The sequence below is a fragment of the Macaca mulatta genome, chromosome 12 (genome assembly GCF_049350105.2).
Source record: "Macaca mulatta isolate MMU2019108-1 chromosome 12, T2T-MMU8v2.0, whole genome shotgun sequence".
Lineage (NCBI taxonomy): Eukaryota > Metazoa > Chordata > Mammalia > Primates > Cercopithecidae > Macaca > Macaca mulatta.
The window spans coordinates 90,769,317-90,792,289 of record NC_133417.1 but is presented as its reverse complement, the minus strand read 5'-3'; the positions used below and the strand labels follow the sequence as shown (position 1 = coordinate 90,792,289).

At 34.8% G+C, this 22,973-nt stretch overlaps 1 protein-coding gene across 1 annotated transcript in view; it reads right to left on the bottom strand.

Moving 5' to 3' along the window:
• FSIP2 (fibrous sheath interacting protein 2) overlaps nucleotides 1–22,973 on the bottom strand; it is a 97,956-nt gene that overhangs the window by 12,503 nt on the left and 62,480 nt on the right. Inside the window, exons 18-20 of the mRNA XM_077957301.1 lie at nucleotides 11,347–20,786; nucleotides 6,605–7,102; nucleotides 5,175–5,275 (exon numbers count right to left, since the gene is read on the bottom strand). Coding sequence (XP_077813427.1) covers nucleotides 5,175–5,275; nucleotides 6,605–7,102; nucleotides 11,347–20,786 — 10,039 coding nt within the window. The remainder of the gene's footprint in view (nucleotides 1–5,174; nucleotides 5,276–6,604; nucleotides 7,103–11,346; nucleotides 20,787–22,973) is intronic.

The window sequence follows — 22,973 nt, the reverse complement described above, 5'->3', positions numbered from 1 at the left end:
GCAATTTGAAAATATATTTTGTATGTATTCAAACTTTTAAAATTTATTAAGACTCATTTTGTGGCCTAAGATATAATTTATCCTGGAGAGTGTGCTATGTGCATTTGAGAAAACTGTGTATTTTGCTATTGTTTTATACATATATACAAACACACACACACATACACATATATATTTAACTATATATATATGACAGGTTGAATAAATCTATAGTTTTATTCACATCTGTATTAGTCTGTTCTCATGTTGCTATAAAGGTCTGCCTGAGACTGGGTAATTTATAAAGGAAAGAGATTTAATTGACTCACAGTTCTGTGTACCTAGGGAGGCCTCAGGAAACTTACAATCATGGTGGAGTGAAAGCAAACATATCCTTCTTCCCCTGGTGGCAGGAAGGAGAAGTGCCAAGCAAAAGGGGGAAAAGCCCCTTATAGAACCATCAGATCTTATGAGAACTCACTCACTATCATGAGAAAAGCAGCATAGGAGTAATCACCTCAATGATTCAATTACCTTCCACCTGGTCCTTCTCACAACATGTGGGGATTATGGGAACAACAATTCAAGATGAGATTTTGGTGGAGGCACAGCCCAAACATATCAACATCCTCTATTTCCTTATTTTGTTTAGTTGTCTCTCCATGATTGAAAATGGCATATTGAAGTCCTTTACTATTATTGTAGAGCTGTTTATTTCCTCTTCAATTCTGTTAGTATTTGTTTAGTATATTTTAGAGCTCTGATGTTTGGTGCATACAGATGCTTCTCAACTTACAATGGGGTTACGTCTCAATGAACCCATTTTAAATGGAAAATATCATACATTGAATATGTATTTAACACATCTAAGCTACCAAACATCATAACTTAGCCTAATCTACCTTAAATGTGCTGAGAACACATACATTAGCCTAGAGTTTGGCAAGATCATCTAACACAAAGTATTAAAACTATCATATAATATATTGAATATGGTACTGAATATGTATTCCTTTCACACTGTCATAAAGTTAAAAAATTGTAAGTCAAATTTTCACTAAGCTGGAGACCATTTGTATATGTTTTTAATTATTATCTCTTCCTGGTAAATTGATGCTGTTATCATCATACAATGTCCTTTTTTCCCCTCTCTTTTGGTTTCTATTTGCATGGGGTATATTTTTCAATTCTTTCACTTTCAACCTACATGTATTCTTAGACCTAAAGAGAATATCTTACGAATAACATACAGTTGGATTCTGTTTTTAAAATCCATTTTGTCATTCTATCTCTTTTGATTAAAGTGTTTAACACATTTATACTTTAAGTAATCAGTAATAGAGAATAACATTCTTTTGCCATTTTGTTGTTTTCTGCATCTTACAGTTGTTTTGTCCTTCATTTCTTCCATTACTGTCTTCCTTTGTATTTAGATGAACTTTTTAGTGACACATTTTAATTCAGTTCTCATTTTCTTTTATGTATATTTTAGGAATATTTTCTTTGTTGTTATTACAAGGATTATGTGTAACATCCTAAAATTATTATTCTAATTTTTAATTGATACCAAGTAAATTTAATTGCATACAAAAACTCTACTTTTTAACACATTTGCCCCCTACCCACTTTATGTTATTGAGGTCCCAAAAATTACCTTTTTATATTCTGTACCCATTAGCATAAACTTATAATCTGTTTTATTCGTCTTTTAAATTCTTTAGAAAATAAAAAGTGGATATATGAGCTAAATTATGATAATACTATTTTTATATTTGTTCATGTATTTACACTTGTTAAAAATTACATAGTTTCATATGGCTCTGAGTTACTGTCTAGCATCATTTCATTTATCTTTTTAACTTGAAGAACTTTCTTTAGCATTTCCTGTCAGGTAGGTCTAGTGTTAATGAACTCCCTCCGCTTTTCCTTGTCTTGGAATGTCTTAATTTCTCCTCATTTTTGAAGAACATTTTTTGCTGGATGTAGAATTCTTGTTTGACAGTATGTTTTTTTCTTTCATTCCTTTAAGTATATCATCTCACTGCCTCTTGGCTTGCTTGTAAGGTTACTAATGAGAAAATCACTAATAGTATTATGAGGGTTATTTGTACACAATGAATCACTTTCCTTTGTCTACTTTAAAGGTTGTCTTCTGACAGTTTGATCATTATGTGTCTTAATATGATATTTTTGTGTTTATTCTGCTTGTAGTTTGTTAAGCTTCTTTTATTTGTGTATGTATGTCTTTCTTCAAATTTAGGAAGTTTCAGCCCTTGTTTCCTCAAATTATCTCTCTGTTTCTTTCTCAATGTCTTCTTCTGGAATTTACATAATGTGTATATTATTCTGCTTGATGGTGTTTCAAAAATCTTTAGGCATTGCTTATTTTTTTTCAATCATTTTTCCTTTTGGTCTTTAGACTTGGCAACTTCAAATGACTTGCATTCAAGTTCACTGATTGTTTCTTCTGTCTGTCCAAGTTTGCTGTTGAACTTCTCCAATGAATTTTTCAATTCAGTTATTATATTTTTCAGCTCCAGAATTAATTTTTAATTTTTATGAGTACATAATACTTGCACATGTTTATGGGTTACATGTGATGTTTTGATAGAGGTATACAATGTGCAATGATTAAGTCAGGGTAATTGGGGTATCTATCACCTCAAACATTTATTGTTTTTTGTGTTATGTATTAGGAATAGTCCAATTCCTCTCTTTTAGTTATTTTAGAATATACAATAAATTGTTGTTAACTGTAGTTACCCTAATGCACTACCAAAACCAGAATTACTGTCTGGTTCTTTTTTATAATTTTCCTATTAATATTTTAATTTTGTTCATACATATTTTTACTAATTTCCTTAGTTCTTTGTCTACCTACAATTCTTGAACATATTTAGGATAGTTGTCTTGAAGTCTTTGCCATGTAGGTCCAACTGATATGCTTCTTCAGGAACATTTTCTGGGATTTTATTCTTTCCATTTGAATTTCCCCATTTTTTGTATGCTTAGTAATCTTTTGTTCAAATATGAGTACTTGAAATAATAAAGAAGCCACCTATTCTAGCTTTTGCTGATTGGATGTGGAAAATATTTACTAATTAATGAGACTTTGAGCCTTGGAAACAGTCCAAAGTAAAGATTTAGGTTTTTTTCAGATCTTTTCTGAGATTGTAGTTTTCAAGTCTATGTTTGTGCATCCCCAAACTCAGTTTTTCTGGGCCGCTTGTAAATGATTTAATTTCCCAAAGAGTCACTTCCTACTCCTTCTTAGGAACTTAGATGTTCTGTTGTATCTCTCTCTTCCCATAATTTCTTGCCCAAGGTGTTTATGGTTCTGCAGTCCCTCTGTAGTTTTCATGCATTATGGCACCTATCCACTACTTTCTGTGGTTTCCGGGCTTAGAACCAAACTATGACACCATTGCCTATCTAAGTTCCTAGTCAAGTGAAACAAAAATAATTTCTTAAGAAAGCCCATAGATAGGTCAGAACAAGATCTATTCTGTTCTTTCCACCAAAAGGAGGAAACTGGAAATTGGGCTTCTTTCTCTTGACTGTGTTACACCATGCTGGGAGGAAGTTGGATGCAAGAGCAAGTTAAACTTCACAGATTTTTTTAAACTATTTTGAATGTGTTTTTTCCCTTTTGCTCTCCGTTCCTCCTTCCCTTTCTTCACCCCTCTCTCCCTCCCTTCCTTCCCTTTCTTTCATTTTTTGCTTTCCTTCTTCCTTTTGTTTCTTTCTCCTCTCTCTTTCTCTTATACTCTTTTTCCTTTATCTCTCTTTTCTTTTTCTTTCTTTTGTCTTCTCTCTCTGTGTGTCAGAGTCTTGCTCTGTTGCCTAGGCTAAAGTGCAGTGGCAAAATCATAGCTCACTGTAACTTTGAACTCATGAGCTCAAGCAATTCTATCACCTCAGCCTCCTGAGTAGCTAGGACTAGGTGCATATGACCATGCCAGCTAATTTTTTATTATTTTATTTTATTTTAGTAGAGTTAGGGTCTTGCTATGCTGCCCAACCTGACTTCAAACTCCTGGCCTCAAGCAATCTTCATGCCTCGGCCTCCCAAAGTGGTGGGATTACAGGCATAAGCCACCATGAGCAGCCAGCTTTTTCTTGATTGAGTATTCATTTGGTTGCTGCAGACTGTTGTCCAGAGCTGTTATAAAGTTGTGTTAGTCAGATTGTAGTTGCTTATGTTTTGTTTCCATGGGGAAATCAGAACCTTGAGCTTCCTGGTATTATCTTGCTCTAAAATCATTTTTATTTAGTATTATTTATGCCTGTTTTTTACTTCACTAAAATAACCAATAGAGAGGTTCCAACATTTCTAGCTATGTATGTTAAAAATAACCTATTATGCAGGAGAAAAGAGACAATGGTGGGCCAAAAACAGATGTCCCAAAATAAGGCCATGTCAAAAAAAAAAAAAATACAATTCCAGCATGCTGAGTGAAAAAAAAGTCACTAGATTTTTCTGTGTATAACATGAGTACTTCTCCCAAGATTAAAAACAAAGTTCTCTCTTCCAAGTTGTGTATAATTTTATAAATGCAAGCACAGATTTAGATATTTTCACTATTCTTGATGGAGTTGTGAGATTTCAAGTCTATAGTGCACTTTGTTCCTCTCTGTCCCCTATCACTTTTACAGTCCATACTTTGCCTTTAGTGTCATCCAAACTTGGATTGTCTTTCACTTGTTTAAATGCTATCCATTCTTAAAGAGCCATGTCAAACTCCAGTGCTTTCTACGATTTATCTCTGAATGCTAAAACTTATATTTCTTTCTCATTCCTTTGGATTTTTCTTATAGGCAATGACAATAGCTTTCTTAAGAGAGCTAAGCATGAACACTTTTGTAGTCATACTGCATATTTCATTTCTGGGCCATTATCTCTCTCTCAGGTTAGAAAATACCCTAATACATTAGCAAATAGTTTATATAAGACACTGATACACTAGAAACTGGTTTCAAAACTAGGACATAGAGGCCAGGTATCTAAAAATGGAGGAGCAGATAGCAAGAAGTGGCTTTGGAATTATTCACAGTAGGGTGCCAGGGAAGGGAAGCAGTGGGGGAAGGTCTGAAGCTAAATACTTGCTCAATTACAGTTTTGCCAGGGGCCCCATTCTACTCATAAGCTCTACTTTATCAGATTTCTATATTTCTACTGCTTTCATTTCATATACCCAGTAGATGAAATGAGATCTTCTTGGTTGTATGAAGATGAACTCATAATTCTGTGTATGAAGTAATGTGTTGGTTCAGTAACAAGATTCTTTTCTTCTTTCTGGAAAAGGACAAATCAACTATTACACTAAATGGAGTTTGAAATATACTTTCTTACCTTATGGTATTTTTTTGCAGTATAATCTACATTTTAATGGAAAAAAGTTCCAGAGATTAGTTAAAAGATGGGTGAGGCCTATAATTCTAATTAAAAAGTGTCTTCCAATATAATTAACTTGAAATAGTTCAGTGAAGATTACCTAAATTATGACATTAGATTTTGAACAAATTTTAAACATAAACCTATGTTTAAACAATGTTTAAAGAGTCAAATTTTCTTCTAAACTTTAAAAATATTTTAAGTCATATATTACTGAGTTCAAAAAGAGGAAGAACACAGATACAACTCTGGTCAATCAGGTACCTTGCCAGGTCAATCATCTTAGCACATACTTTGATCCATTTGTCGCAAAGTCATGCGGCTTCTGAATGGAGCAGTTATATTTATGTTATTTTCTGTGGTTCATCTAAGCTTTTGTGTTAACCTTAGAATCACACCAAATGGATAATCAAGAGAATGGCCTCATCAGAAAATCAAAAGTTGTACATTCTCCAAAAACATGTTATGGTATAGAATTTCATGTACCCAGGAGATGAAATTAATTAAACTTAATTCTAAAATTAATTAGAATTACAGGGCTCATCCATCTTTCAACTAATCTCTGAAACATTTTTCCATTAAAATGTAGATTATACTGCAGGACCAAACTTAAAAGGTCACTGAGACTCAGACCATCATTTGAGAGTTTGGAGCCAGCAACAAGAGATGTTCACCATGCTGATAGCAGAGTTTATGTGCTAAATATAAGGGTGATATTTAAAATACATGAATTAACTTGTTAAGGTTGGATAAGTTGGTTATATAACTTACCAAAAGGTCACCTAGCTACTAAGAGTTGGGATTCAAACCCAAACAATCTGAATTTCCATGCATCTTATTTTCTTCCTCCTACCTCAGCCAGTCTTCTGGTGCTATTTTAGTAGCATTGGGCTCTCCACACAAAATGTTCAATGAGTATTTACCAACCAAAATACAAAAGGGTGGAAACCAACTGTTTTTAATAATTAACTTACATTTTTCTTAACTGGTTTCCATTTTCTCTTTTCTTTGGGGTTCTAATTAATCTGGTTTTTCCCCTATTATCTGCTTTCCCACAGTTGAGTTTCATAGCTGCATCTGGTAATAATTTCCCTTATTTTGTAAATATCACCGGGCTTGAGATTGAATTCATTTTAGCATTCTTTTCTGACTAATCAAGGTACATTCTTGGACCAGATTTATGAAGCTGTCTCTCCTTTCTAGTCACTAACAGTCATGCTTCTCACTTACCTTACACTGGGGTTTTTCCTTCCAAGATGAAGAGGCTGTTTCAGGCATTGTCTTTGGTGTGGCCATGTCAAGCTCAGCAACAGCTCTTTTAACATGCATCTCCTTGGATTCTATTACCTGATTTGAGATTACTTCAGTACTTTCAATATTTGCACTGGCTGTGGTCTGACAACATTTACTTAGTGACAAAAATTTTTTCAGGCTGCCCGTGCTTAGTGTTGACTTAGGAGAAACTTTGCTTTGTACTGGCTTCTTGACTTCTTTCACTTGATCTTCAAATACTTCAATGCCTTCTTCTTTTGCAAAAGTCTCTCCTAAAACAACTTCCTCTTCATCAGAATCTGGTTCCTCTTTTACGTGATTTTCCAAATACATTTGATCAATATCATGAGCTACTAATCGAACAATAAGATCATTTTTACTTTGAACATCTCTTAAGAGCTCCACCTTTGTAATATCAGGCTTTCTTATATTCTGAAATGAATTTCTGGCAACGGCCTGAAATTAAAAGTATAGCAAATATTAAAAATAAATGCCTAAATCACTTTCCTGTAGTTCGATTATGATGTAGCTATTTTCTTATAATTTCTAGTTTCGATTTAAGTAATATCTTCAAATATCGCTTAATTATATATTAGCAATATTTTTAAAATAAATAAAGACACATAACAAAACATATTTGTTGGCACGCCATTTTTCTTATTAAGGTATTTATTACATACCTTAATCTAATATAACTTTCCAAAAGTCAGAGCAAGGTCTAGCATAATTAATTTAATTACTTCCTCTTTATCATTTATCTTGAAAGTTTTGTGACAGAAGTAGACAGGATAACCTATTTTCCAAAATCCTAAGTAAGGAATTATAGAGAAATCTAAATATACATATTTTCAAGAAAAAAAAGGGCAACATATTCACTGCTCTTGATTTTCAAAAGTAATGAATAACCCAAATAATGGTTTTAAAATTTTTACTCCCTATTCCTCCACTTTTTATCTTTTGGGCATATTTTCCAAAAGATTCTTCAAAATATAAATCTTCATTTCTTCTCACTTCCTCAGTTAAATCTCAGTTTCCACTGTCAATGTTAAAGACAGATCAAAGAAAAGACAATTACAATTAAATGACAGAATTTTCCCATTTCTCTAGCTTTTGACCACTCCACAGAATCTCAAAATTAAGTTAATAATATTAGCTCTCAACCTCCCTTTGTAATAGCATAAACCAGTTTTTCAGATAATGGTGCCTCAAAGGAATATCCATAGAAACAAAATACCAGAAGAACCTCTTTAAAACATTTTTAAAAATCAATTTTGATTATCTGTGCTATTGGAGGAAAACAGTGGTTTAGAAAATCCAAAATCATTTTATATGGCTTTGGGATATATTACTACAAATGGTTTTAGTATGCATATGTCTGGTGTGTGAAGAATCTATGGTACCTTAAAACAGAGAATTAAGTCTTGAGGCAGAACCAACAAGAGTCTAGGGTTTCTAACCTATCTTTCTTTCTCTTCACTGCTGTGTCCTTTTGTTGAAGATAGATAACATTGGTAGCCAGATTGGTGCCAATTACATGCCTTAACTGAGTTCCCCATGTCTTGTTCTTTATTGTTTTATTTTTAGGATGGCTTATTTTTAGGATACAATGGGGGTATAGGCATTGGGCAAACATTCATGTTTGAAAAGGGAGAAATTCGCCTGATAGAAGGGGCTACAGGCCTCATGCAAATCCAAAACCTAGTAGTGCAATCATTATATTTTAAAGCTCCAAAATAATTTCCTTAGACTGTATGTCCCACATCTAGGGCACCGTGATGGAAGAGGTAGGACTCTCAAGGCCTTGGGCAGTCCTGCCCCTGTGGTTTTTGCAGCACTGGTGGATACTCTTAGAGGTTGCTGAGTGCCTGAGGCTTTTCCACGCTGAGGGTGCAAGATGCCAGTGGATCTACCACTCTGAGGTCTGCAGAATGCAGACTCACTTCCAACAACTGAACGAAGCAGTGCCCCAGTGGAGACTCTGTGTGGGATCTCCAACCTTAACATGCCCCCTCTGCACGCCCTAGTAGAAGTTCTCTGTAAGGGCTCCACTCCTGCAGCAGGCTTCTGCCTGGGCATGCAGGTTTTTCTGCACACCCTCTGAAATCTAGGCAGAGGCTGAGAAGCCTCATTTACTCTTGGATTCTGTGTGCCTATAGGCTTAACACCACATAGAAACCACCAAGGCTATGGCTTGCAGCCCAAGCTGTAACTGGGCCCCTTTGAGCCACAGCTGGAAAAGTAGCTGTGGGGATGTGAGGAATGTTGTTCTGAGGTTGCAGAGCCCATGAAACCATTCTTCCCGCCTAGGCCTCTGGAACTGAAATCAAACAGATTGCAGTGAGGATCTCTGAAATGCCTTTGAAGTCTTTTCTCCATTGTCTTGAATATTAGCACTTAGCTTTCAGTTTTGGAAATTTCTCTAACAACTGGTAGTTTTACAGCCATCTTGAATTTCTCTCTCAAAAAACAAACAAACAAACAAACAAAAAATCTTTTTTTTTTTCTCTGCCACATGGCCAGGCTGATTTATTTTTATTTTTATTTTTATTTTTTGAGGTGGAGTCTTGCTGGAGTCCAGCAAGAGTGCAGTGGCATGATCTCGGCTCACTGCAACCTCTGCCTCCCAGGTTCAAGTGATTCTCATGCCTCAGCCTCTGAAGTAGCTGGGACTACAAGTGTGTGCCATCATGCACAGGTAATTTTTGTATTTTTAGTGGAGATGGAGTTGGAGATCATGTTGGCCAGACTCATCTCAAACTCCTGACCTCAAGTGCCCCACCCACCTCGGCCTCCCAAAGTGCTGGGATAACACGTGTGAGCCACCACGCTCAGCCAATTTTCCAAACTTTTATGCTCTGCTTCCCTTTTAAATATAAATTCCGAATTTAAGTCATTTATTTCCTCCTGCATCTGAGAATATGCTGTTAGAAGCAGCCAGATCACATCTTGAATGTTTCATTTATGAGAAATTTCTTCTGCCAGCTATCCTAGGTCATCACTCACATGTTCAAACTCCACAGAACTCTAGGGCATGGACACAATGCACCCAAGTTTTTTGCTAAGGCATAACAAAAGTGACCTTTGCTCTAGTTTCCAGTAAATTCCTCATTTCCATCTGAGACCTCATCAGCCTGGACTTCATTGTCCATTGTCTGTTAACCAGTTCCAAAGTTGCTTCCATATCTGCAGCTATGTTTTACAGTAATGCCCCACTCCTTAGTACCAATTTTCTGTGTAAGGCCATTCTTCCACTGCTATAAAGAAATTCCTAAGAGTAGGTAATTTATTTAAAAAAGAGGTTTAACTGGCTCATGGTTCTGTATGCTTTACAGGAAGCATAGTGGCATCTGTTTTTGGGAAGGCCTGAGGAAGCTTCCGATCATGATTGAAAGCAAAATAAGAGCAGACACATCACATGATGAAGGCAGGAGGAAAATCATGTGTATGTGTTGGGCAGGGTGCAGGGGTGTGCCACACACTTTTAAATGACCAGATCTTGCAAGAACTCACTGCTGCAAAGACAGCACTAAGCCATGAAGGGTCTGTCCCCATGACCCAGACACCTTCCACCAGGATCCACCTCCAGCATTGGAGATTACAATCCAACACGAGATTTGGGCAGGGATAAATATCAAACTATATCAGGGTGTGAAAACTTAAAGCATTAATTAACATATTTACTAGCCTTGAGATTCAGTTTAGTGGGTTGCAGAAGAGTGCTGAAAAAATTTACTCTAAGCTTATGCTCCAGGAAGCATGGTTCTATAAAATTTTGGTAATTTTCCAGGCTATGGACTACATGCCTAAGCATACTCCGCACTCTCACAAATGCATACCATCAGTTAAAGGGATTTTAATAAAAATCAAAATGTCTGATAGATCAGTGCAACCTTTCTGTTGGCGAGACAAATCTTTTGTCCTCAGTAGTAGTTTCCTTGTAATAAGGACATTATTTTTGGCATTTTAAATTCCCAGTTAAAATATTTGGGGACTGCGTATGGGGTGACAGGACAGAGTTAGGTCTAGAGCAATAGGAGAGAGGCTCATAAAAATAGCAGCAATACTACAGCTGGGTTTAGAAAATACAAGTGTGTAAGTGGAAAGAAAATGGATACATCTTGAGAGGCCAGGGCAAATGGGAAAGGCTAACATAATTGAAGTAAAATAGAACAAATGTAATCTAAGAGTCTGCAGTCTAATGTCTGCCGATGAATGTTACTAAAAGAAAATGAGTACTACTCTGGTGCTTTAAATTTGAAAATTAAAACTATTTTAGATTGTTCCATATATCCTGATCTTCTTTTAACTGACCTGCTTGAACACCTTTAGATATCCATAACGAACTAAGGAACTACACAAGTTTGCTGCTTTTAAATATTTAAATGACAATTATAACTTCTTTCAGTCTGGTTTTACTGTGAAGGGTATGTGCTTATAATCTCATTCTTAAAAAGAAAAATTCAAAAGGATTGTCTTAGGAAAACTAGTTTGAGACTTTTAGAGTGAGCCACAGAACTAACATGACAAATCCTAGTGAATAATATGACTGTATGGATGAACTGATGCAACCAATTCTCCTATTGGGCTGAGCAACAGCAACAACAATGAATGCATTTTCATATACTTATTTGAGGAAAGAAATCACAGAAGAACCATGTCTCACTATTCACTCATTTTCATGCCATTGCTTTTGCACTTACCTCTAATGGTTTTACATCCAGTCTTCCAGTCTTATCCAATGAGGGACGTCTTTCTCTCTTTCTCTTTTCTAAATTAGGTGCTTCTGAGGAGTAATTTCTCCCACTTATTGATGCTCTTCTCAGTTCTGCTATGCTACGTCCAGTTACTTGCAAACACTCCTGCTTAAGCTTCTCAAGAGGTTGAGTTTTTATAGAAATAACTGCTAAGTGTTCTGAAATAATTTTTGGATCTATTTTGACTGGTTTTTTTCCAACATGTGGAACTATTTTAATTGAAGATTCCTCTTCAGATAAATTTTGATCTAACTTTTCTTGCTCTAATTCAGGAATCACATTAAAAGCATGTTCTTGGGCCTTTCGAACAATTCTATTAATGTCTAGCTCTCCAGAGAGATCAGCATTTGAAATTGTTGAGCTAATTGTATCTAACGGAAAATTTGAAACTCCATCAATAATTAAACTAGCCACTTTTTTAGGAAAGGCTGTGTTTGTATCTTTTATATCATAATAAAGCTGTTTGTTGGTTCCTGATTGTTGCAGTATGTTGCTATAAACAGAATCAACAACCTGATAAATCATTTCTCTACTTTCTGGCTTTAAACAGTGCTCTTCAGGATCAGAAGTTATTAGACTAATGCTATTTCTGGAAATTTCAGTTGTTACCGATTTTGATAGTTGAGATGCAATTTTATTTAACTCAGGCTTTGATAAGTTCTTTTCATCTTTGCTTGAGGAACCTGGCAATCTTACTAGTTTAGCCAAGAACAAGGCCAACACCTCTTCTAAAAGTTTGGCATCTAATGTCAAACCTTTTCTAGGTGAAGACTTTTCCTTAGACTTAAGTTCATCAATAATTTTGATCACTTTTTCCATAATTTTGACAGCTTCCAGAACTAATTCTGAATTTGATACTTCTTCCTCTACTTGAGGTTGAAATTCAGAATTGGAAATTGCATTCACCATTAAAAAGCCTATTGTATCAGAGAGGACATTGCTTTTACCCATTAAATCTTTAAATATAGAAGTATAAGAGCCAGAGTGCTTTAAAACACTGGTATAAATATAATTAACTATGTTTTCAATAGTTGCATTATCAGCTACAGGCACAGTAGGTGATTTCTTGGTGGGTGGTACAAGTTTAATCTTACTTTTGGAGATAAATTCTTGGACTGAATTTAGTACTTTTGAAGTTATTTTTTGCATATCAGTTTCTAGAGATTTGGTTCTTTCTTTATGCACTTTTGGAAATATAGATAAAAGCTTTGATAAAAATTTCACAGCAATTTCTTCTATTATGTTGTAAGACAGCTTATGAGCATGTGATGGTTTAGGTAGGGGCACATCAGTAGTTTGGAAAACATCTTTAAGGATCTTTTCAACAATGTTTTCGACTTCCACACACTGATGTGGAGTTAGCTCTCCACAAAAATAGCTCTGCAACTGATTGCTAGCCACTTCTTGTAGAACCAAGTCAACTATGTTTTCTGAAAGGATTTTGCATCCACTGATTACACAATTTTGTATAATCTCTTGTGATCCAAACTGTGGCAAGAGATTATTATAAACAGACTGAACAACTAATTGAATAATTTCATCATCATCAGATTGTAAGGTTTCTACATATTGTATAGTCATATATTTATCTTGGGAGATCTCTGTTGCAACTGCACTTACTAACTTCACTTGAAGGAAATTTAGTTCTGTGAACAAATTGTCCTCAGGTTCTTTTGTTTTAGTGCTGGATATTGTTGAGAAAATTTTGGATAAAAGAGCAGAAATCACATTCTCTAAAAATTTATGAGGTAACATTATTGTATATGGTGATGAAGTTTGACATTCTTTGCTGGCTGTTTGGGCCAACTTTTGGACCTCTTTAACAACATCCTTAGATTCCAGAGGCAAACATGCTGAAACTGAAACCTCATCACAAAATATCAAGTTAACCTGATGCTGGAAAATTTCATTTATCACTGCACCAGTTAGTCTTCTTGCTAAATTTTCTCCATTACTGTTTATATTCTTACAAATAGAGTCTTGAGATCCATATTCATTTAAAATATTACAAACAGAAGAGTGAACAACTTTATTGACCAATGTTTTGTCAGTTGATGGTATCTTATCTGAAGAAGGTTTTCTTGTCATTTTATGCATAGGTGGCATTTTATCTGCAGATTTTATCTTAATGCTGGATGGTGCTTCATCTGTAGTTGTCTCTTTATACCTGGGAGGTACTTGAGGAACTGAAGACACTTTACGCACAGGGAACTGATTTCCCTTATCTGGCCTGAAAACCTTAATTTGAGCATCTGAAAACTCCTTTAACAGTGAATTGATGAGTTTCATAGCAGTGTCATAGAGTTTAGCTTGATTTTGCTTATCACTAACTTTTTGACATCTATCTTGTATTTGTGTTTCTGGTATAGAAGAAAAGATCAATTTTTTCACCATCTCAGTAATAACATCTTCTAAAAACTTAGCGGGAAAAATTCCAGGTTTACTCTCTGGTTGGTTTTGAGAATTGTCTGGTTTACTGGGTTCACTTTTAATCTCCTCTCTTACTTTCTCTTTTTCTCTCTCTTCCTCTTCTTTTTCTTTGGCAGGGACATTTTCGTTAGTTGAGGAGGATAATTCTTTTGTTGTAACAGACTGTGCTGAATCCCTGCCAATCTCTTGAATTACATTTAATACATTATCACCTGGGGGCCTTCGGTCGTAACTGAGTTTTGAATAATATGCTGGTTCTGGAGAAGAAGATAGTTCTAAAACATCTTCATAAATATTATCAGTGACATTTTGAACATATTCATAATCTGAGTGGTGTTCCTCATCCCTACCTGTTTGTGTTGGAGAGTCTCTTCTCCCCTCACTGATTGATGTTTGAGTTCTTATTTCCAAAGTCTCTGTTTTAGTCCCTAGATTTCTCTTGGACTTCGAGGAGGGTAACTGAAAGAGCTTGTCATCTTTTTTGAATGATCGTTCTCTTGCATTGTCAATCTTCTTTTTATAGCCTATTTCAGAATCTGATTCAAGTACTTCCTTCTCATATTCTGTATCATCAATTATTAATGAAAAATGTGTGTGTACCTCATGATCTTTCCCTTTTTTATCTCTTGGAATTAAATTTATTTCCTTCTCAATTTCTTTATTAAATGTTTCACTCAAATTTAGCTCCTGAGTATCTTTACTTTTCACAGTGGTAGTTGAAGAAGTAACTTTTGATACATTCTCACTGTGTTTCTGAGTACAAATTCCCACTTTATTTTCATCCACTTTCTTTTCATTTGTCACACTTGTAGCCAACCCTGATGTCAGGTTAATTATGCTGCTTTTCATAATTGCATTTATAGAGCTAAGTACTGGATTTTGGATGTCACCTTTTTTCATTGATGTGTCCTTGGTTTTAAAACTTTTCTTTCTACTCACTGTGCCTCTATTTATTTCCAAAGTGTTCATCGTGTTTCTGCAGTCTGAGGTGGAAGAAGTATCTTTATATGATTGATCTGGTAAAGAAAGTTGGTTCTCTTTTGCACATCTGCTTATTTGTGTAAAGGTGTTTTGTAGTAGGTGTTGAACCCTTTGGGTGATATTATCTGGATTTAGAAATGAAAAGAAGGTGGAAGACCAGTCTCCTGAAAAAAGTGGTTGAATCTTGAATGCAGACATTGCCTTCTGGGTTAGAGCAGCAATCATCCCTATAGCAATGTTACTTTCATCACCTTTTTGAATACCATTAGATGTGCATTTTTCTATGAACTGATCATATACAAAATTGGATATTTTATCAACTGTCTCTTTATCAATTGCTGGAAAAGAAAATATTTTTTCAGCATTTGGTAAAACTTTAATTTCATTTTTCATAAATTCCCTTATCAGAGAATTTGCAAGTTTTAGAGCCAAGCCCGTAATATCTAGCTCTGTTATTTCATTTTTCTTAGAATCTTCAGTAATAATGGGGAGAGAACAAAATTTGTGAACAAGGTCAACGATTATGTCTTCCAAAAATGTAGCTGAATATAGAGAAGGCTGTGTCTTTTCTTTACCAGATTTAGCAAGTTTGGAGACATGGTCATAATCAGATAAGTCACTGAAAGATGATTCTTCACCATGTAAAAATGGATGTAAATGATGATACATGATTTCTTTCATAATAAAACCAGCTAATTTACTGAGGAATGAGCGTCCTTTTTTGTCTGCATCTTTTTGTACTTCAGCTTGGAATTCAGATGTTTTCAAAATATTATTACATATGGAGTCAACGAAATTTTCAGTAGGTTCTAACTTCATACTTTCTGCATTATCTTCTGCCATGGAAAGTCGAATCTCATGTTCAGAAATTTCTTTTATAATTTCATCAGTCAATTTTGAAGCTATGTTCACAAATTCATCATCTGGTGGAAGCTCTTTCTCTTTTAGTTCATTTTCAGTGTGAGTTGAAGGGTTGACATGCGCTAGAAGCCTGTAAATCATATCTTCTAAAAGAGAACGAGGCAACACAGTAATATATGATGGCAAGGCATGGCTATCCTTTGTGATTATGTTAAGCACATTTCTGATGATATTATCAGCTTGGGGGTATGAATAAGAAGAAGACTCTAATTCTCCTGCAACTAATGACTGCACTTGATAATCATATATTTCTTCCAATAGCAAATAATATATTTTCCTACCAAAACATATTGTGTCACTTTGTATAACCCTATGTATTTGAATCAGAGACTTATATTGATCTAATACTTTTCCATATACAGAGTTGACTATTTTTTGAACCATTTCTCTATATCTTTCTGAGAAACACAAATTTTCATCAAAGTTATCTGCAACTAAAATCTCTGATGTGGTGAACTCCTGAACAATTGAATTTACCAATGTTGTAACAATCCTGGCAAGTTTTGGTTTTGCTCTATCTGGGTTTTCAGTAACCAACATATTACGTGAAAATGCATAAAGAATTTTGCATAAGAGCTCAGAAATTACTTCCTCCAAAAAGACAGATGAGTTGACAATAAAAGATAATTCTCTTTGTTTAGGATCTATTGCTTTCGATTTATAAGTTTGATCAACTGCAGCCAAAAGGAGAGTTTCATCTTCAGATAAAAATGATTGAATATGATGGTTAAAGATTTCTTTTATTATAAAACTTGCTATTTTTGGAACAGGTATGTCACTTATGCTCTTCTTGTCTTTTGTAATGGACTGGTATATATTTGAATGAGAAAGATCAGCATAAATGGAATCCACCATAGACTGGATATCTTTTGCTGAAATCATACTCTGTTTTTTATTCCCATATTTAATAATACATATTTCATGTTTTGAAATTATTGACATAATTTCATTTATCAGTTTTATCACTGTATTGCTTAAGTCTGATTTAGTAGTATCTGACTGCTCTGCACTGGTGTTCAATGGACTGATCTGAGATGTAAGCTGAGTAACTATTTTTTCCAAATGACTATGTGATAACATGGTGGTATACATTGTTGAAGCTTGTCTTTTGAATCTTGATTTACTTATATCATACTGAACTCTTTTTATTAAAACATTTGCACTGAGTTTGGAATATGACTTAAAAGGTAGATTTGCTATAAGATCTGGGTGAATTTGGAAATCAAAAATTTCAGCCAGGATGACATTAGTTATTCTTGCAGCCAATGTCTTTGTGTCATTTAGAAAATCTTTATTGGGCACTACTTCCATTTCATATTCTTGCAAAACTTTGCTATACACCATGTCAACAATTGTTTTGACTACATCCCTCTCCACTGGAGGTAAACACAATCTTTCCTCAGTATTATCTATAATGCTAACTTGGGCTTTTGAGAATTCCCCTATAATCAAATGTATGAGTTCTTCAGCTTTCTCAAACAGTTCATCTTCTGAATCTCTTGTGGATTTTGTTTGTACAATGCCTACTAACCTGTGGAATATTTTTCTTAAAACCCCAGAGATTACATCTTCCAAGAATGTTGAAGAGTAAACACTGGTATAAAATAACTTCCTTCTCTCATCATCAAAATATGTGTCTGATGAAGATAATGATTTTCCATTCACAAATGGCTGAAGATGTTTTTGACAGATATGTTTAATGATGAAACCTGCTATTCTATCGATAAGAACATCATTACTGCTTACGATATTTTGCACAGCTGATTCTTGAGAACCAGAGGTTTGCACAACATTTTCAAATACTGAATCAACAAGGTGCTGAATATCATCTTCTGAATAAATAAACTTGGTTTCTTCTTCCTCTTTTGAAAATCGAATTTCATGTTGGGAAATTTTCATCCTAATATCACTAATTAGGTTTGAAGCAATGTCATTGAAATTCACTCTTGATATATCTTTTTGGGTTTCTCTGTTTAGAACCAGGCTAGATGCAGAAGAAAATAATTTAGATAATAGTACTCTGATCATATCTTCTAAAAATGTGTAGGGCAGCAAGGTGTTATATAGAGGTACACTCTGGCTTGGCTCAGTAGATTTACTGATATTACTAAGGATGTCCTGAGCAATATTCTCAGCCACTGAATTGGAATAGGTAGAAGCTGACAAATCCCCAGAAAACAGTGGATGAAGAAGGTAATCTGAAATAGCTGCTACAATTAAATTGGTAATATTTTCCACAAAAGTGCCACTATCTTCAGACTCTTTATCAACAGCAAAGTCTAGCCCATGCTGCTTTAAAGCATTTCTATAAACTGTGGTGACAAGTTCATCCACAATATCTGTATTGAAAGAAGAGAAAGACTGTTCTTTGTCATCATAAAGAATGTGAATTTTAGCTCTATTGAAATGCTTATTTATGGAGTTTACTATTCTTTGGGTCATGTTTTTCAACTCAATTTCAGTGTTATGTTTTGGGCTGAAAATCTTTGACAAAAGTCTGGCAACAATCTCCCTTACAAATGAATCAGGGTGAATATCTAAGGGTGATTGCTTCTGAGGTCTGTGTGACTCTATCACTTCACTCAGAACCTGTTTAACAATAGTAGACACTGGATCCAGTGGAGTCCCTGGATGACATAAAACCTCTCCACTCAAAAATGGTTGAAGATGATTTTCGATAATCTCTTGGATGATACAGCTGGCTATTTGGTCAACCATAATTGGGCTTCGGCTTACCATACTTTTTTGTATTGAAACAAGAGAGTCAGACATTTGTAAAATATTACAATAAACAGAATCCACCATCTTTTGGAGGTTTTTTCCAGTATATAGATATTGTTTATCATATATAGTGAAACAGATTTTATGTTTTGAAATGGCTGACATAACCTTATCTATTATACAAGTGGACATTTCATTAAAATCAGAACTCATTAAATATTTTTTTCCTAAAGAGGAACATGTAATGGGTGGAGGAATTAGCTGAGATAAAAGCCTTCTTATGACATCTTCTAAAAATGAATGTGATAACATGGTACTATAGTCTGATGAAGACCTGGGTAGAGAAGTAAATTCTGTTAGGTTACTTTGAAGCTTTTGCAATATAATTTCAGGTTTGAGAGGGTAATATGAATGGGGTATGAGATATTCCCTGAAGCAAGATGGCAGTTTGTAGTCTAAAATCTCTAACAATATGCCATTTGTTATTTGTTCTGCTACTGAGGCATTGTCGTACACCAGATTATTACCACAGATCATTTTTAATTCATACTGCTGTAAAACATCATAATAAACTGAGTCAACAATTTTGCTAACTGTTTCTGTATGAACTGTTGGAAAACACAGCCTTTCTTCAGCATTCCGTAGAACGGTGACTTGAGCATTATTAAATTCATTCACTACACTGTTGACAAGTAATATATTCATCTCATTGAGCCAGGACACAGTGATGTTTTTATTTTTGCCCCACAATGACATAGAGAGATTAAAAAACAATTCTGAAATTATTCCTTCCAAAAATGTGGCTGAATAAACACCAGCATATATACCTTCCTGATGTAGCTTATTATGAATGGCTACCTTATCCATTTCCTTTGTTCTCTGTTTTTCAAGAGGTGACACAGAAGAGGATTTTACTGCACAATGCTTGTCAAATGGTGCTTGTATTTTGGAGCTAACCACACTGGGATTATTCATGGATACTGTCAAAGAATTATTGTCATAGCTACCGAGTCCTAAAGAACTTTCATTTTGTCCTAATTCTATTAATTCTGGCTTTCTTGCTTTTGTGAAACTGGACTGTATTTCTCTTGTTCTATAGTTCAGATACTCATTTGCAAAAGGTAGACTTTCCGGAGCTTGTTGTATACTGTGAGATAACTTGTCCATCAATGATTTAACCAAGCTGTGGGAAATAATAGTAAGCATAGAGTCTGATGACAATAAGTCTTGATCAATTTCTGCCATATTCTCCAAAAGTTCTGACATGTAATCTACTTGAAGGCATTCATGGTCCATTCCTCCCTTATGATAATCAGATTTTCCATCTTCTACACTTTGAAGCATTTTTAAAAGTTGACATTCTTCTTCTGATGTTTCCTCTGAAACAGACCCTTTATCAAGAAAAGCAGTGCTTGTGCATTCTTCCAAAAGCATTCTGATAAGTTTCTCACATACAACATTGAGAAGAAAAACTGATTTTGAGGAGAGCTGTAGGTTATTGCTAAGTATGCTAGTAGGTTGTTCATTATTTGAGGAGTAGAAAAATGTTCTTTGTATTTTACCAGAATCCATACCCCTATCTAGGCATTCATCTGGTGAAAATAAATCTGAAACAATATTAAAAACTTTATTGACTACTTCTTTGGATTCACTTGTTTTTAGGTTACCAACCAGGCTGTTTAACTTATATGTAAGATAACTTAATTTATTTTTTTGAAAAGGTTGATCAATTTGTTGAGTAGAGAATTGCCAGTCTCTGGGGCCTTCCTGTCTATTGATTTTGTTGCAAACGGATACACTATTATTGCTATGCATAGAAAATGATTTGTTTCTTTCATTGCTTTCAAAGTGATAATCTATTTCTATTTCTTTGGACAGTACATGAATCACTCCTACTAAGAGATCCTGAAAGAGGTCATCAAAGCCACCAGAAACTATTCCTGGACAGTAAATGTATTTTGTTGGTATGGAAACCATTTTCTGTGCAATGTCAGCCTGTATAATTTTATTATTAAAAAGAATTTTAATAATGATTTCAGAAATACATAAAGCAAGTTCTCCAATGGAAATTGACCTACTCTCAAATACTTGAGAATGAATTGAAATAATCTTGCTAAATGTTGCTTCTTGAATTTCCCATGCTTTCTCTTTTTCTCTACCCTTTTTGGTGCCATCAGAAATGCTTGAAGTTAAATGGTAAAGTACTGACTCAGTGAGATGTTCACAACATTGATAAATTGAAGAATCATTGTATATGTTTCTTAGGAGCTGTTTTGATTCATATTTTTTCCTTGACCATGTAGAAACAGCAGACATCTCTTCTTCACTAAAAACTTAAAAAAGAAAACATTGTAATTTTAGCATGGATTAAAGATAGAAAATTTGATGTATTTGTAATTATTATTTACATATATATTTCACCCTTTGAGCAACTCACTAAAGAAAAATCTAGAAAAAAAAAAGAAATTAGATTTTCCTTAAACATTTATTTATCACCTGTAGAATCTTAATTTTAGCCAGTAAGTTAAGAAAATAGCACCCCAAAATTCAATCCTTTAGGTCAAATGCTGATGTCTGCCTTGGTTGGATGGTTATGAACTCTAAGAAGTTGGAAAGCTTGGGGCAGAGAAATAATTTCCAGGTTTAGCGATGCATCCTACCATGTCTCCAGTGATATCTAGAGGTGCCATATAATTATTTTAAAATATCTTTAGACAAAACATTTAATGTTATGCTATGTTTTACTTTTAGGACATTAAGGAGTTGTGTTGCAGTATCAAGTTGACTAAAATAAAAATGTGGCAACTCCAGAAAAGCTAGTAATAGATTGCAATAGCAGTAGTACTTTAACCCCTAGATTATAGTTTGTCACAAAGAAGGAAGGTTGGCCCAGCCAGGTGAAGAACTCTATATTTGTTATGTCCAAAATTGTATTTGTTACAAATCATTACCTACTTGCAATGGCCACTTCTGGGTGTGGCAGCTAAGAACAACACAGTTATTTTCCTCAGAACCTAATTACATATTACATATCTTCATGTGTTGTCAGGCAAGACTCTATGCAGATAGAAGACTTTAGGCTGAGCTTTGACTACTACACAGGTTTTGGCCATGTCAAGATAAAGGGAGTGAGGAAAAGGTATTCCTAGCGGAAGAAGGAAGATGAGCGAAGTCACTGGAAGACCTTGGAGATGTCTGAGAATAGGAATAGAATTGATAGAGCCAAGTATCAATGTGATGAAATCATGGATCTTCTCTTGCTTGTTTTGCTTTTGTTTATTTTTCTAAAATCAATTAAGTCATGCCTGGAGTAAGTCTATTTAAGAATGTGTAGCTGTAGGCTGGGCGCGGTGGCTCAAGCCTGTCATCCCAGCACTTCGGGAGGCCAAGACAGGCAGATCACGAGGTCAGGAGATCGAGACCATTCTGGCTAACAAGGTGAAACCCCGTCTCTACTAAAAAATCCAGGCGAGGTGGCGGGCGTCTGTAGTTCCAGCTACTCAGGAGGCTGAGGCAGGAGAATGGCGTGAACTCGGGAGGCGGAGCTTGCAGTGAGCTGAGATCCGGCCACTGACTCCAGCCTGGGCGACAGAGCGAGACTCCGACTCAGAAAAAAAAAAAAAAAAAAAAAAAGAATGTGTAGTTGTAGCTACATTACCGTCCACCTTGGGAGAATACTGGTTTTAAGGGTGGAAAATAACCTCCTTGTGCAGGTGGGTAGAACTGCTAATATCTCCAATTAGAATGATGTGTGAGTGATGTATCTGGGCTGGTGATGTAGCAAGTAATTATTGGTAACTGAAACTACTGTCCTAGTTCTGGGGTATTATAGTAATATTAAACTGAATTTTATTAATTGTCAATAATCAACAGTTTTTGATATACAAAATGACTATTACATGTTGCTTAACCGAATATATAAACATGAACATACTTAGAAAGGTAATGCAAATTTAATCCCTGTAATGATACAGTTGGAGTATTATACCTAAAAGGAATTTAAGTCAGAATACTGGAATGCAAATAAAACAAGATATTTAATTCTACTGTTCTTTTAAACTTTGTATAATAGTAACAAAGCCTTCAAGAATACAAAAATTAAATGACTTTTAATCAGTTAACTGCACATCCCATATGATTATAAAGAAGTTATGCATAAGAATTTTTAAAACACTTTCACATTTTCGCCTCATGCTCAATGAAAATCTCCTGCTTTAAAATGATCTCATTTTCTCTCATGTATAGATAGAGAAAACTGAGCAACACACTCTTCAAATTCAAATCCTGCAAACAGTTATTTATTTATTTATTTATTTTTGTATTATGATGAATTAGAAAGCAACTGAGGTTGAGCATGGTGGCTCATGGCAGTAATCCCAACACTTTGAGGGGCCAAGAAAGAAGGATCACATGAGGCCAGGAGTTTGAGAGCAGCCTGTGCAACATAGCAAAATCCTGTCTCTACAAAAAGATTTTTAAAATTTAGAGTGCAGTGGCATGCCTGTGGTCCCAGCTATTTT